The sequence below is a fragment of the Prionailurus bengalensis genome, chromosome C2 (assembly GCF_016509475.1).
Source record: "Prionailurus bengalensis isolate Pbe53 chromosome C2, Fcat_Pben_1.1_paternal_pri, whole genome shotgun sequence".
NCBI classification, from domain to species: Eukaryota; Metazoa; Chordata; class Mammalia; order Carnivora; family Felidae; genus Prionailurus; species Prionailurus bengalensis.
In genome coordinates, this window is record NC_057350.1 from 55,587,716 (window position 1) to 55,603,386 (window position 15,671).

Here is a 15,671-nt window from a genome sequence, read left to right on the forward strand (position 1 = left end):
GTCGAATACATTACATGTTTTGCAGCCCTTTTGACCTCCTACAGCTGAGTGCAAATGTAGCCTGTGTGAGGCATTTCCCCAAACAAAACTATTATGTGCAGTTGAGAGGCAGGCATATTGGTTTATATGCACCCAAAACCAATGCCATGACCCTCTCAAATTGTGGCCAGAGTTCAAACCACTCAAGTGGACCTTTGCACATAGGCCTTATCCCTAAGACAACTATTCAAGCATCAATAAGAAATTTCTGGAGTGTGCCAATGACCCATGCTTCTCATATTTAGATCTAAACCTATTCAGTACAACCAACTTTTAGATTCTCCTTCAAAAGAGATTATTTTGACCTCCTTCCAGGTAGTATTTATTATGGACAACCCTATTTACTTATCCTGCAGAGTTATTAGTAATTCATTTATAAGAAGACCAGGCAGGTACCAAATTTTTAAAAATGGTGGCTCTCTGTGCTAGAGACTGCTAAGTGTTTTATAAGCATTCCATAAAGGACAGCTAATGTCTTATCTAATGTTCTTTAGTTCATTTCTCCTAAAGCTAGACCTTATTTAAACACCCTGTGTTCCTGGAAAATCTAATAAGAAAGCTGAGCTTCCTATGGTCTCAATGTTAGTATAACCCCAAAATTCATATGTTGAAATCTCAATCCCCATAGTGACGATGTTAGGAGGTGGGGCTTTAAGTATGAGGGTGGAGTTCTCATGAATGGAATCAGTGCCTTATAAAAAAAAATCCCCAGAAAGCTCCCCCCCACACCCCCCACTCTTTCACTATGTGAGGACACATTGAGAAAAGGGCTATGAGGAAGTGGCCCTCACCAGATACTGAATCTGCCAGCACCATGATCCTGGACTTCCCAGCCTAAAGAACTGTGAGAAATGTTTGTTGTTTATAAGCCACCCAGGTTCTGGCATTCTGTTATAGTAACCTGAACACACCCGGACAAGCCCACTGTTCAATGGTCTTTGTCATGCTGCTACTTTGCTGGTAAAGTTAGGGTAGTGCCCGTACCATGGGATCAGAATAGTAGTGTCATAACTCACAGATATGGAAATATCCTTTCTCCTTGCTTTAGGACAGAACCAAGAGTAAAGCTAGAAAAGACAAGTGCATTTATTCTCCACTGCCTCAACTTTAAACCTCACCCCCCAGGTCTCCATACTGATTTAGTATAAAGTCATGTACTTGTCTACCTAGAAAGACTTCTCTTGGAGTTTCAAGCATATCCATCTTTCAAACTTTTTAAATTATCTTTGTTCTCTGGACTTCTGACTGTTCTATAAAAGTGAATCTAGGACCTGGAATTCAGAGTCTACAAGTTCACCTGGAATTAAGAATTTGAGAAGTATAAATACAATGTGCATTCCACCCAAATGCTTAGCACTTCACATTACCTGGACAAGGAGAATTTAGTAAATAGGGAAGACTTTAAAGGGAAGGGGATGCGAAACAAAGAGATTTCTTGTTCTACTCGTTGTATGACATGAACCCTAAACACGCACACTTTAAGAATTAGAGTTGAATATCTGACATACCTTTTTTGTAAACTCTTTTGCTTTCAACTTGAGTTTATTGACTTGAGATTCTGCTATCTCTGCCCTTTCCTTAGCTTCGTTCAACTCGTGTTGCTGCTTCTTATACTTGGAAAAATATTGATTGGCTTGTGCTTCCTATAAAAATAAAAAAAATGAAAAAAATATCCCTGTGCTTACATAGTCATTTTCTCTGCTTTGACATGAGAAAGTTGAAAAATGTGTGAAAGGAATATAAACTTCTGAGTGTTGAATGGAATATATTTTGGTATGATATATAAGGATTCAGACTTTCTAGCAGGCATGATATCCATTTTTATAAGCATTGTTTTCTAGAAATTTAGGACCTGCTCAGCACGTTCCACTAATTGGATGTAGTATGGTTTTCACGGGCATCTTATGTGTTAGAAAAACCACAATTGTTTTGCAAACAGCTAAACATCCTAGTTTACCTCTGAGTGAAGGGGGCTTATCTTTAAAATTATATGTCAACAAGTAATCATTACATATAGCAGTTTTAGGCAAAATTATTGAAATAATTCAAAACCCCTGAAGAGGTATTATTAGATATATATTATTATATATAAGCCAATATATACATTACTTATGAATTACATTCTATGTAGCTATGAGTTGGCAACCAGCGTTGGCAAGTACATTTCAAATGACAGTTTTGGCCAGAGTTATGTCGAGGCTGTGAAACAACTCACCCAAAGATTTTTAGGGTGAGGAAGGCCCCAGGGTGACTGGCCAAAAATTTGCCATCCCTATACGACATCATGTTTTTACTTGACTCATTTTTTTGCAATGCACATATCTGAGCGTAACCACAAGTTTGATGGTGAAAGCTCTGGCTCCCCAAAGGAAAAAGTAACAATTTTTTGAGCATGGGTGATAATTCTAGTCTGAGAAAAACTAGAAAATGAACAGACTTTAAGCTGAGCTGGTCCTCTCTGACAAAGTGCTTACCTATCTCCATAAATCAAAAACAATGGCTGGGAAATCCATGAGGCTGTAATGGCCGCCAGGTACTTACTGCTGCCTCCATTTGCTGCTTGTAACTTTGTACTTTTAGCTGAAGTTTATCCATCAGAGTCTGCATCCTACTCAGATTTTTCTTGTCATCCTCTGCCTGAAATGCATAGATAGGTATATGAAAGTGATTTGAATGATCCAGCAGTCTGCACTGGGAGTAGCCTCATGTGAGAAAATAAAAGGAAATTTATTATTTTAATTTTGGAGAGGGAGAGAGGGAGACAGAGAATCTGAAGCAGACTGCACTGTCAGCACAGAGCCTGACATGGGGCTCAAACCCACAGACTATGAGATCGTGACCTGAGCCCAAGTCAGGCACTCAACTGACTGAGCTACCCATGTGTCTTGGTTAGGAACTTTACTAAATAACTTGAGTTGTGATTTGAGAAATGGGTCTTTACTTATTGTAAGTTCTGAGAAATTAGCAATGACAGTCACTTCTCCTAACAGTCCTCCCATCCTAACCAAGCTACACGAGCCTGTAGTTTCTCAGTAGGAATGAAGTACCATTATAACAGAAGCTGTGTGTACAAAACTAGAAACCAATCCTCTCCTGCCACTAATCAAACCAACTCTTCCCCCTTGAACTTTCTAATTGACTCTTGATTTTGGATAATGGAATTATAGAAAGGTAAGTCTTCTGGAATTGTGGTGTGGGCATCAGCAGAGAGTGAGGAAAATTCTATGAACTGTGGGGACCTTGGTGTGTACATTCTCACTGCTTCCATTGCAATCCAGGCTTGGGATGGACAAAAGAAATCTAGTAGGATAGTGTTTCTTAGCTGTGCTCCACAGAGCCCTGGGTGTTCTGAGGAAATAGGAGAGGAGAGGCACACAGGTAGGAAAGCCTCTGCATATCCCCTACTTTCTCATGCCCTTTTAAGTAGAGTATCTCCACTTTGGAGCTGTTGAACTTTCCAAAAGAAGACCATCTCAGTTGGCTTGTGGTTGAGATACTGATTTTTTTTTAAGTTTTTTTTTTATTGTGAGAGAGACAGAGACAGTGTAAATGGGGGAGGGCAGAGAAAGAGGGAGGGAGAGAATCCCTAGCTGCCAGCACAGAGCCCAATGTGGGGCTTGAACTCATGAAACTAGGGGATCATAACCTGAGCCAAAATCAAGAGTCAGAAACTTAACCAACTGAGCCACTCAGGTGCCCCAAGATACTGATTTATCAAGGTCTGCCTCCTGCTACTCAAATGATTTTCCTGTTTTCATATTACTTGTTTCATCAAATGTCAACTCCTTTGGTGACTTTCATAGTCTTTCTACTGCCCTTCCACTGCCTTCCACAAACTTCCTCCACTCCAATTAAACTCATCTCCTATTACCTCATAGTTCTCTTATTCCCTCCTCTGTAAGTTTAGTCAATATCTCCCCTTGGACACAGTACTGAGGAAAGAGAAATGTCAAGTCTTTCCACAAAAGAGGACTATTTGCTTATCTTAGTACCTGCAGCCTAAGGAAGGCTTCTAATTTAACACACAAGGGGCTGACTGCAATGCTCTCCAGAGATATGAAAGGCTGGTAGGCATCATATTCACACTTGCCCTCTGCCTCACTCCAGGTTGCTATCTCTCAGAAAGGAGGCTTGTGCATGTTTAGTGCCCTGGTTTGTGGATGCTCGCCAGAAAATACCCCATGAAGGCATGACTCTGGTGGCCAGTGGTACTTATGTTCATGGGTCCCATAGGGCTGCAACAAATAGTGCTTAGCCCGCTGACCCCTCCCCTGCCATGTCACAATACAGAAGCAGAATACTGAGATGCCATCTTTCTGTCAAAGAGACTAATTCATATATCTTAGTAGCTGTCACTAAGAAGCTGGCTTCTAATTTAACATACATCAAGGGGCTGACTGCAATACTCAGAGACTGGGCAGGCTATCTTCCCCACTCCAGTTTGCCAGTACTTCCAAGAAAGGAGCTTGTACACAGGTCTGGTGTCCTGGATTTTGTAGCTGCTGCCCAGAGGACACATCCCTTGATAGCTGGGCTCTCGTGACCAGCAGGGCTTGTGTTCGCAGGTCCAATGGTATGGCACAAAGAAACAGTTGTTAAATGGCTATCACCCCAAGGCTCAGCAGAAATAAAACAGAAATGGCCATCTCCCAGTCTTCGCCTAGAAGAGGTATATATGCATATTTTAAAAGCTCCTACCTGAGGATCCAGATTCCAATCAGCCTGCATCTAGGTACTGAGATCTGCCCCTTTTGGATACCAATAGGCTAGGACACCCTAAACTATTGGGAGCCACTATGAACAAAGAAGAGAGCTTGGACAATGACAACGGTTTTAGAAACAACCAAGAGCTAGAGCATTGTTGAACAATAAGGATCATGTCCTATATGAGACCACTCATTCAAGACTGGGAGAGGTAGCTGTTTTACCTAATGCATAGAAATCAATGCAGAAAATCAAAGAAAATGAAGAAACAGAGGAATGGGCTTCAAACAGAAGAGCAAAATAAAATCTCAGAAAAAGAGGTAAGTGATTTACCTGATAAAGAGTTCAAAACAATGGTCATAAAGATGCTCACCAAGCTCAGGAGAACAATGCATGAATGAAGTGAAAATTTCAACAAAGAGAAAATATAAGAAAGTACCAAACAGAATCACAGTAATGAAAAATAAGTGGACGGGGGTGCCTGGGTGGCTCAGTCGGTTAGGCGTCCAACTTCGGCTCAGGTCATGATCTCATGGTTCGTGGGTTTGAGCCCTGCATCGGACTCTGTGCTGACAGCTCAAAGCCTGGAGCCTGCTTCAGATTCTGTGTCTCCCTCTCTCTCTGCCCCTCCCCGGCTCACACTCTGTCTCTCTCTCTCTCTCTCAAAAATAAAATAAACATTAAAAAAAATTATAAAAAAAAAGAAAAAGAAGTGGACTGAAAAGTACAACAGAGAGTTCAACACCAAACGAGATGAAGCAGAAGAAAGGATAGTGAACTTGAAGACAGGGCAGTGGAATTCATCTCATCAGAGCAGCAAAAAGATAAAGAATGAAAGAGTGATGGCTTGAGAGACTTATAGAAGAACATCAAGCAGACCACAATTTGCACTCTAAGGGTCCTAGAAGGAGAATAAAGAGAGAAAGGGGCAAAAATTTGAAAAAATAATGGCTGAAAACTTCCCTAACCTGAGGAAAGAAAGAGACATCCAGATCCAGGAAGTTCAGAGACTTCAAATGAAATAAACCCAAAGAGACCCACACCAAAACACGTAATACTAAATTGTCAAAGACAAGGAGAGAATCTTAAAAGTAGCAAGAGAAAAACAACTTGTTAACTCCATAGGACTCTATAAGCAGATTTTTCAGCAAAAACTTTCCAGGCCAGAAGGGAAAGGTACAATACATTCAAAGTATTGAAAGAAGAAAAAAAATAAAAACCTGCCAATTAAGAATACTCTACCTGGCAAAGATGTCCTTCAAAACTGAAAAAGAGATACACAGTGTTCCAGGCAAGCAAAAGCTAAAGGTGTTCAGACCATTAGACTGGCCTTATAAGAAACATTAAAGAAACTTCTATAAACTGAAATGAAAGGGCACTAATTAGTAACAGGAAAATGAATATACATATATATATATGTTGTGTATATATTTATATACATACATATATATACATATATATTTATATGTATAAACATATATATGTATATATGTATGTATATATGCTAATTTTTTTAATGTTTATTATATATATATACATATATATTTATATGTATACACATATATATGTATATATGTATGTATATATGCATACATATACATATACATGTATATGTTTATATGTATATATATGTATATTTTCAGAATAATATAATGTTTGGTGGTGGGTAAATCACATGTATCTAGTATGAAGGTTAAAAGACAAAAATAGTAAAAAATAACTTACAATATCTGTTAATGAATACACAGGATAAAAATATGTAAATTGTGACATCAACAAACATAAAATGTTGCCAGGGAGGACAGTAAAAATATAGAGCTTTAGAGTGCATCCCAATTGAAGTTTAAAATAGACTATCATAAATACAGTTTGCTTCATGTAAGCTTCATGGTAACCACAAAGCAGAAACCTATAGTACATACACAAAAGATAAACAGAAAAGAATCTAACCATATTACAGAAAATCACCAAATCAACAAGGAGCAGGAGAAGAAGAAAGTAACAAAGGAATTACAAAACAGCGAGAAAACTAACAAAATGGCAATTACGTGCATACCTATCAATAATTACTTTAAATATAAGTGGACCAAATTTTCCAATCAAAAGACAGAGTGGTTGAATGGATACAGAAAGGAAACTCATCTAGCTGCTGCCTACAAGACACTTCAGACCTAAAGACACACAGACTAAAAGTTTTAAAGAATGCAACAAGATATTACATGCAAACATTAACCAAATGAAGGTGGGGTACCTATACTTATATCAGACAAAATAGATGTTAAGACAAAGATCTCAATAAGAGGCAAAGGTCATTATATAATGATAAAGGGGTCAATATAACAAGAGGATATAGCAGTTGTGAATATCTATACACCAATATAGGAATATCTACATATATAAAGCAAATGTTAACAGACCTAAAGGGAGAAATAAACAGCAATACAATAAAAGCAGGGAACTTTAATACCCAATTTTTATTAATAGATAGATCAGACTGACAGAAAATCATTCAGGAAACATAATCCTTAAATAAAACATTAGACCAGATGGACTTAACAGACTGTATACATTCTGACCAAAAGGAACAAATACACATTATTCTCAAGCATGCATATAATATTCCTCAGGATAGATCATATGTTAGGCCACAAAACAAGTTTTAATAAATTTAAAAGGATTGAAGTCACATCAAGTATCTTTTCTGACCACAACTGTATGAAACTAGAAATTATAAGAAAAAAAACCTGGAAAATCCTCAAATGTAGGAAGATTAAACATCACTAAACAACCAATGAGTCAAAGAAGAAATCAAAAGAGAAATAAAAAAATACCTTGAGACAAATGAAAATGGAAATACAACATACCAAAACTTTTGAGATGCAGCAAAGGCAGTTCTGAGAAGGAAATTAATAGTAATAAATTTCTACATTAAGAAATGAATAAAGATCTCAAATAAACAATCGGACTTTAGGCCTTAAGAAACTAGAAGAAAGAACAAATACCAAAGTTAGCAGAAGGAAGGAAATAACAAAGATCAGAATGAAGATAAATGAAAATAGACTAAAAAGACAATAGAAAAAAACCAATGAAACTAAGAGCTATTTTTTTTAAAGATAAACAAAATTGATAAACGTTTAGCTGGACTCACCAAGAAAAAAAAGAGAAAGGATGCATACAAAAATAGAAATGAAAGAGGGGACATTACAACTGATACCACAGAAATACAAAGGATCATAGAAACCACTAAAAACAATTATATGCCAAAAAATTGAAGAAATGAGTAAATAAATTCAGTAAAGTTGCCAGATTCAAAGTTAACATACATAAATCTGTTGTTTTTCTAGACACTAGTAGTGAAGTATCAGAAAAAGAAATTAAGAAAACAATTCTAGTTACAAGTGCACCAAAAGAATAAAATAACTAAGAATAAACTCAACCAAGGAGGTAAAAGACCTATACTCTGAGCTATAAAATGTTGATGAAAGTAAATGAAAATAACACAAACAAATGGAAGGATATTCCATGCTCATGGATTGGAAGAATGAATATTGTTAAAATATCCATACTATAGGGGTGCCTGGGTGGCTCAGTTGGTTAAGAGTCCAACTTCGGCTCACATCATGATCTCATGGTTTGTGAGTTCGAGCCCTGCATTGGGCTCTGTCCTGACAGCTCAGAGACTGGAGCCTGCTTCAGATTCTGTGTCTTCCTCTCTCTCTGCCCCTCCCTGGCTTGTACTCTGTTTCTCTTTTCCTCTCCCCCTCTCCCTCTCTCTGTCTCTGTCTCTCATAAATAAACATCAAAAAATTTTTTAAATATCCATACTGCCCAGAGTAATCTACAGATTTATTCAATAATACTCCTTATTAAAACACCAATAGTATTTTTCACAGATCTAGAACAAATAATTCTAAAATTTGTAGAACCACAAAAGACACCAATTAGTCAAATCAATCTTGAGAAAGAATAAAGCTGGAGGTATAATACTCTCAGATTTCAAGATGTACTACAAAGCTATAATAATCAAAATAGCATGGTACTGGCATGAAAATAAACACATAGATCAAAAGAATAGACTAGGGAGCCCAATAATAAGCTTACATTTATATGGTCAGTTAGTCTATGACAAAAGCAACAAGAACATACAAGGAAGAAAGACAGTCTCTTCAGTAAATAGTGCTGGGAAATCTGGGCCACTACATGCAAAAGAATGAAACTGGACCACTTTCTTCTTAAAGCATACAAATAAATATACTCCAAATGTATTAAAGACTTAAATGTGAGACCTAAAACAATAAAAACTCCTAGAAGAAAACATAGGAAATAGTCTCTTGAATGTTGCCTTAGCAACATATTTATGGATGTGTCTCCTTAGGCAAGGGAAACAAAAGCAAAAAGAAACTATTAGGATTATGCCAAACTAAAAGGCATTTGCACAGCAAAGGAAACCATCAACAAAACAAAAAGGCAACCTACTGAGTAGGAGAATATATTTGCAAGTGATATACCTGGTTAAAGGATTAATATGCAACATATATAAAGAACTTACATAACTCAATGCCCAAAAAATCCAAATAATCTGATGTACAATGGGCAGAGCACCTGAATACAATAATAATACAAATAATACAAACACTAATTTGCAAAGATATAGGCACCTCTATGTTTACCGCAGCATTATTTATAGAGCAAGAAATAGAAATAGCCTAAGTGTCCATCCATAGATGAATGGATAAAGAAGATATAGTATATGTATATAATGGAATATTACTCAGCCATAAAAATGATTCAGTCTTACCATTTGCAGCAACATGAATGGACCTAGAGGGTATAATGCTAAGTGAAATAAGAGAAAGACAAACACCATATGGTTTCACTTATAGGTGGAATCTAAAAAACAAAATGAACAAACTAACAAAAATAGCAAAAACAGAATCTTAAGTACAGAGAACTGTGGTTCTGAGTGTGTGTGTGTATGTGTGTGTGTGTGTGAAATGAACAAAAAGGGGTAAGGGGAATGGGAGGTACAGGCTTCCAGTTTTGCAATGAATAAGTCATGGGATGAAGACATATACAGATTATAGGTAATATAGTCAGTGGTATTGCAATGGCATGATATGGTGGCAGATGGTAGCTACACTTGTGGAGAACATAGCATTACATCTATAGTTGTCAAATCACTATGTTGTACACGTGAAATGAATATAACATCGTATGTCACTTATATTGCAACAAAAATATTTTAAATAAACAAAATTGATAAACTTTTGGCTAGACTCACCAAGAAAAGAGAGAGAAGACTCAAACAAATAAAATTAGAAATGAAAGAGGAGACATTACAAGTGATACCACAGAAATACAAAGAATCATGAGACTATTATAAACAATTATATGCCCCAAATTTGGATAACCTAAAAGAAATAGATAAATTCTTAGAACATACAACCTACCAAGACTGAATCACGAGTAAAAGGAAATTTGAGGATATCAAAAATACAAGAAACAACAGATGTTGTCAAGGATGTGGGAAAAAGGAAACCTCTTGCACTGTTGGTGGGAATGTAAATTGGTGCAGCCATTGTGGAAAATAGTATGGAAGTTGCTAAAAAAATTGAAAATAGAAATATCCTACATTCCAAGAATTGCACTACTTGGTATTTACCCCAAAATACAAGAACACTAAATCAGAGGGATACATGCACCCCTATGTTTACTGCAGCATTATTTACAATAGCCAAACTATGGGAGCAGCTCAAGTGTCCTTTGATAGATGAATGGATAAAGAAAATGTGGTGTGTAAAGGAAAAGAAAGGGAGAGAGAAAAAAACAAGAAACAGACTCTTAACTATAGAGAACAGTGGTTGCCGGAGGGAGGTGGGTGGAGGGATGGAAGTAGGGGATAGGGATTAAAGAGTATAATTATTATGATAAAAAATAAAAATGATAAAAATAAATCAAGTACAACATAAAAAAATCGTAACAGACAAATTACTAGTGAGGAGATAGGATTAGTAATCAAAAATCTCCCAACAAATAAAAGTCCAAGACCAGGTGGCTTCACTGGTAAATTCTATCAAATGTTTAATGAATAATTAATACCAATCCTTCCCAAATTCTTTTTAAAAAATTGAAGAAGAGGGAACACTTCCAAACTTCTTTTATGAGGCAAGCATTACCTTGATATCAAAACTGAGAGAGAGAGAGAGAGAGAGAGAGAGAGAGAGAGAGAAGGAAGAAAGCAAGCAAGCAAGCAAGGAAACTGAAAACTACAGGTCAATATCCCTGATGCACATAAACACAAAAATCTTAAACAAAATATTAGCAAACTGAATTCAGCAATACATCAATAAATCCAATAATCAAATTGGATTTATTCCAAGGATGCAAGGATAGTTTGATACCTGCAAATCAATGTGATATACCGCATTAACAAAATGAAAGATAGAAATCATATGAACTTCTGAATACATGAAGAAAAATCATTTGACAAAACTCAACATCCATTCATGATAAAACCTCTCAATAATGTGAATATAGAGGGTTGTATCTCAATAAAGACCATACATGAAAAACACACAGCTAACATCATACTCAATAGAGAAAAGTGGAGAGATTTTCCTCTGAGATTAGGAATGAAACAAAGATGCCTACTGTCACCACTTTTATTCAACATATTACTGGAAGTCCCAGCAGCACAATTAGGCAAGAAAAAGAAATAAAAGGCATCCAAATCAGAAAGGAAGTAAATGGTCTTGATTTGGAGATAATAGTATATGTAACAAAACAAAACAAAAAAAACCCTAAAGACTCAATCAAAAACTGTTATAAATAATAAACTGATTCAGTAAAATTGCAGATGTAAAAGCAACATACAAAAATCGGTTGTGTCTCTGCACATTAATAACAAACTATTCCAAAGAGAACTTGAGAAAACAATCCCATTTACAAATGCATCAAAAAGAATAAAATAGTAATAAATTTAACCAAAGAAGTGAAAGATCTGTGCTCTGAAAACTGTAAGACATTGATGAAATAAATTTTAGGAGACACAAATAAAATGGAAAGTTATTTTATGCTCAGGGGTTGGAAGAATTAATATTGTTAAATATCCATATTACCCATAGCAATTTATAGATTCAGCACAGTCCTTATCATAATTTCAATTGTATTTTTCACAGAATAATTTGAAAATTTGTATGGAATCACAAAAGACCTCTAATAGCCAAAAGAATCTTGAGAAGGAAGAAGAACACTCAAGTCATCATGCTTCCTGATTTCAAACTATAAAACTATAGTAATCAAAGTATTGACATAAAAACAGACACATAGATCAATGAAACAAAATATAATGTGCAGAAATAAACTCATACATATATGGTCAATTAATTTATGACAAAGGAGCTAAGAATATACAAGGGTAGCCTCCTCAATAAATGGTGCTGGGAAAATTGGACACCCACATGCAAAAGAATGAAAGTAGACCACTTTCTTATACTACACACAAAATTAGCTCAAAATGGCTTAAAGCCTTAAATGTAAGATATGAAACCATGAAACCATAAAACTCCTAGAAGAAAACAGAGGGGTAAGCTCCTTGAAATTGGTCTTGGCCATGAAGTTTGGATTTGACATAAAAAAAACAATGGCAACAGATACAAAAATAAATAAGTGGGACCGCAGCAAACTAAAAAAACCTCTATACAGCAAAGGGAACCTTCAAAAAAATGAAAAGGCAACCTATGGAATAGGAGGAAATATTTTTAAATCACATACCTGAGAAGGGATTAATATCTCAAATACATAAAGAACTCATACAACTGAATAACCAAACAGAACAGGAAACAAAAAATATGCTTTAAAAATGGGCAGAGGAACAGAAACATGCAAAGATGCTCAACATCATTAATTATCAGGGAAATGCAAATCAAAGCAACTATGGGATATCACTTCACACTGTCAGAATCACTATAATCAAAAACTCAAGAAACAAGGGTTGACAAAGATGTGGAGAAAAAGGAACCCTCGTGCACTGTTGGTGGGAATGCAAACTAGTACAGACACTGTGGAAAACAGTAGAGAGGTTCTTGAACAAATTAAAGAATAGAGGACTGAATCCAATAATGCCACTACTGGGTATTTATCCAAAGAATATGAAAACACTAATTTGCAAAGATAAATGCAGCTCTATGTTTATTGCAGCATTATTTTTAATAGAAAAAATATGGAAGCAATCCAAGTGTCCAAAGTGTGGATAAAGATGTATGTATACATGATAGAATATTACTCAGCCATAAAAAGAATGAAATCTCGCCATTTGCAACAACGTGGATGGATCTAAAGGGTATAATGCTAAGTGAAATAAGTCAGAGAGAGACAAATACCATATGATTTCATTCATATGTAGAATTTCAGAAACAGAACAAACAATAAAGAGACAAATAAAAAAACAGACTCTTAACTATAGAGAACAAACTGGTAGTGACCAGATGGGAGATGGGTAGGGGGAATGGGTGAAGTAGGTGAAGGGGATTATTAAGAGTATGCTTATCTCGGGGCGCCTGGGTGGCGCAGTCGGTTAAGCGTCCGACTTCAGCCAGGTCACGATCTCGCGGTCCGTGAGTTCGAGCCCCGCATCAGGCTCTGGGCTGATGGCTCAGAGCCTGGAGCCTGTTTCCGATTCTGTGTCTCCCTCTCTCTCTGCCCCTCCCCCGTTCATGCTCTGTCTCTCTCTGTCCCAAAAATAAATAAAAAAAAAAAAAAAAAAAAAGAGTATGCTTATCTCAATGAGCAGTGAGTAATGTATAGAATTGCTGAATCACTATACTGCACACCTGAGACTAATATAACACTATACATGAATTACACTGGAATTTTATTTTTAATTTTTTTATATTTTATTTAAATCCAAGCTAGTTAACATATAGTGTAGTAATGGTTTCAGGAGTAGAATTTAGTGATTCATCACTTACATATAACAGTGCTCATCCCAACAAGTGCCCTCCTTAATGCCCAGCATCCTCCAGCAACCCTCAGTTTGTTCTCTGTATTTAAGAGTCTCTTATGGTTTGTGTCCCTCTCAGTTTTTTAGCTTTTCTTTTCCTTCCCCTATGTTCATGTGTTTTGTTTCAAATGAACAGAGGATCTGAAGAGATCTTTTTTCCAAGAAGATATACAAATGGCCAATAGGTACATGGAAAGGTGCTCAACATCACTTACCATCAGGGAAATGCAAATCAAAATCATAATGATATATCAAAAAGACAAGAAATAACAAGTGTTGATGAGAATGTGGAGAAAAGGGAACCCTTGTGCACTACTGTTGGGGATACAAATTGGTGCAGCCATGGTGGAAAACAGTATGGAGCTTCCTCAAAAAATTGAAAACAGAACTACCATATGATTCAGTAATTCCACTTCTGGTTACTGATCTGAAGGAAACAAAATCACTATCTTGAAATACCCCATGTTCATGCCAGCATTATTTACAATGCCAAGACATGGAAATAACCCTAGTGTTCATCAACAAATGAATGACTAAAGAAAATGTGCTATATGTACAATGGAATATTATTATTCAGCCATAAAAAGGAGGTCCTGCCATTTGCAATCCTTAAGGGCATTATACTAGTGAAAGAAGTCAGAAAAAAATAATGTATGATCTCACCCATATGTAAAATCTAAAAAACCAAACTCACATAAACAAAAAAAAAAGAATTGGTGGTTGCCAAAGGCAAGGGTCTATGGGGGTGGAGAAAATGGGTCAAGGTGGTCAAGAAGTACAAGAAGTACATTCCAGTCCTCGGAATGCCATGTTGAACATGGTGACTGTAGTTAACAATATGATGCTGTATATTTGTAAGTTGGTAAGAGAGTAAGTCTTAAAGAGTTCTTAGCACAAGGAAAAAAATTGTAGTTATGTGTGGTGATGGATGTTAACCAAATTTGTGATAATCATTTCACAATGTAAACAAACATCGAATTATTACATTGTACACACAACACTAATGCAATGTTATGTGTCAAGTTTATCTCAATATAAGTAAATATATAAATACATAAGTAAATAAATAAAGCTTTAACCAAGCCATTTCTATGGCCTAGAATACTCCCCCACCCCACCTGAAAGTACAATCTGCCAGTAGATAATTACTTATTTTAAGCTTACTAAGGCAGGGACCAAGATATAAGAGAATGAGATAGGTCTACCTCTTCAATAAAATCTACTGTTTTCATCTGCCTGTCTCTTTCCCTCCCAGGTTTAAGAAATTTGAAGATTCATAGAATTATGCATGTGTAGAAGTTCTAAAACTAACAGAAGTTTAATTGCTTAAAACCAATTTACTGAGGCAAGTTAATTTTCTGTGTGGTAAAGGAAGCCACAAGGAAGAAAACTGAAGCCTGGAAGTGGTTGCTGATGTTAATGAGCTCCTCCCACTTGAGAAGGCAGAGCCTTTGTTAGGCTCAGGCTCACATCTCAGCCCTGAGGCATTACATCACTGTGGTAGCCATGGTTGCGAGTGGCTCAGATTTCCCTTCAAGAAAAGAACTTGCCATTCAGCAGTGAGGAGGGCACTTACCTGAAAACCTCCAACTGCTGTGCCTTCGGGATCTGCTGTAGCATTTACACTGAGATCACCGCTCCCCAGGCAGCCCCCGGTCAATAATGGCCCAGTGATTACCAGGGTCCAGCCATTTCTGCCCAACATGGGGCTCCTTTCCAGGCAACTTTTGTGCTGGAGACTGCTCAGAGGAGATGGGCTGCAATGTGAAGCTCATATCCCATCCTCCTTCCTTCACCTTTTCCTTTCATGGATATCAGATTCACATCGTGGTCTAAAGGCTTTCTCTGCCCTGATCCTGCTTGCTCTCTCCTTTGTCTTTCCCAGGTGTTATGTCAGATAAATCTCTTATGCTTCTCAGACTCCATC

At 36.6% G+C, this 15,671-nt stretch overlaps 1 protein-coding gene across 2 annotated transcripts in view; it reads right to left on the minus strand.

Annotated features, from left to right (window-relative positions):
- MYH15 (myosin heavy chain 15) overlaps positions 1 to 15,671 on the minus strand; it is a 146,719-nt gene that overhangs the window by 1,628 nt on the left and 129,420 nt on the right. Inside the window, exons 39-40 of one of the 2 annotated variants that reach the window (XM_043594075.1) lie at positions 2,581 to 2,676; positions 1,548 to 1,682 (exon numbers count right to left, since the gene is read on the minus strand). In XM_043594075.1, coding sequence (XP_043450010.1) covers positions 1,548 to 1,682; positions 2,581 to 2,676 — 231 coding nt within the window. Of the gene's footprint in view, positions 1 to 575; positions 1,683 to 2,580; positions 2,677 to 15,671 lie in introns of those variants that run through there. The other variant, XM_043594074.1, reaches the window with a different exon arrangement.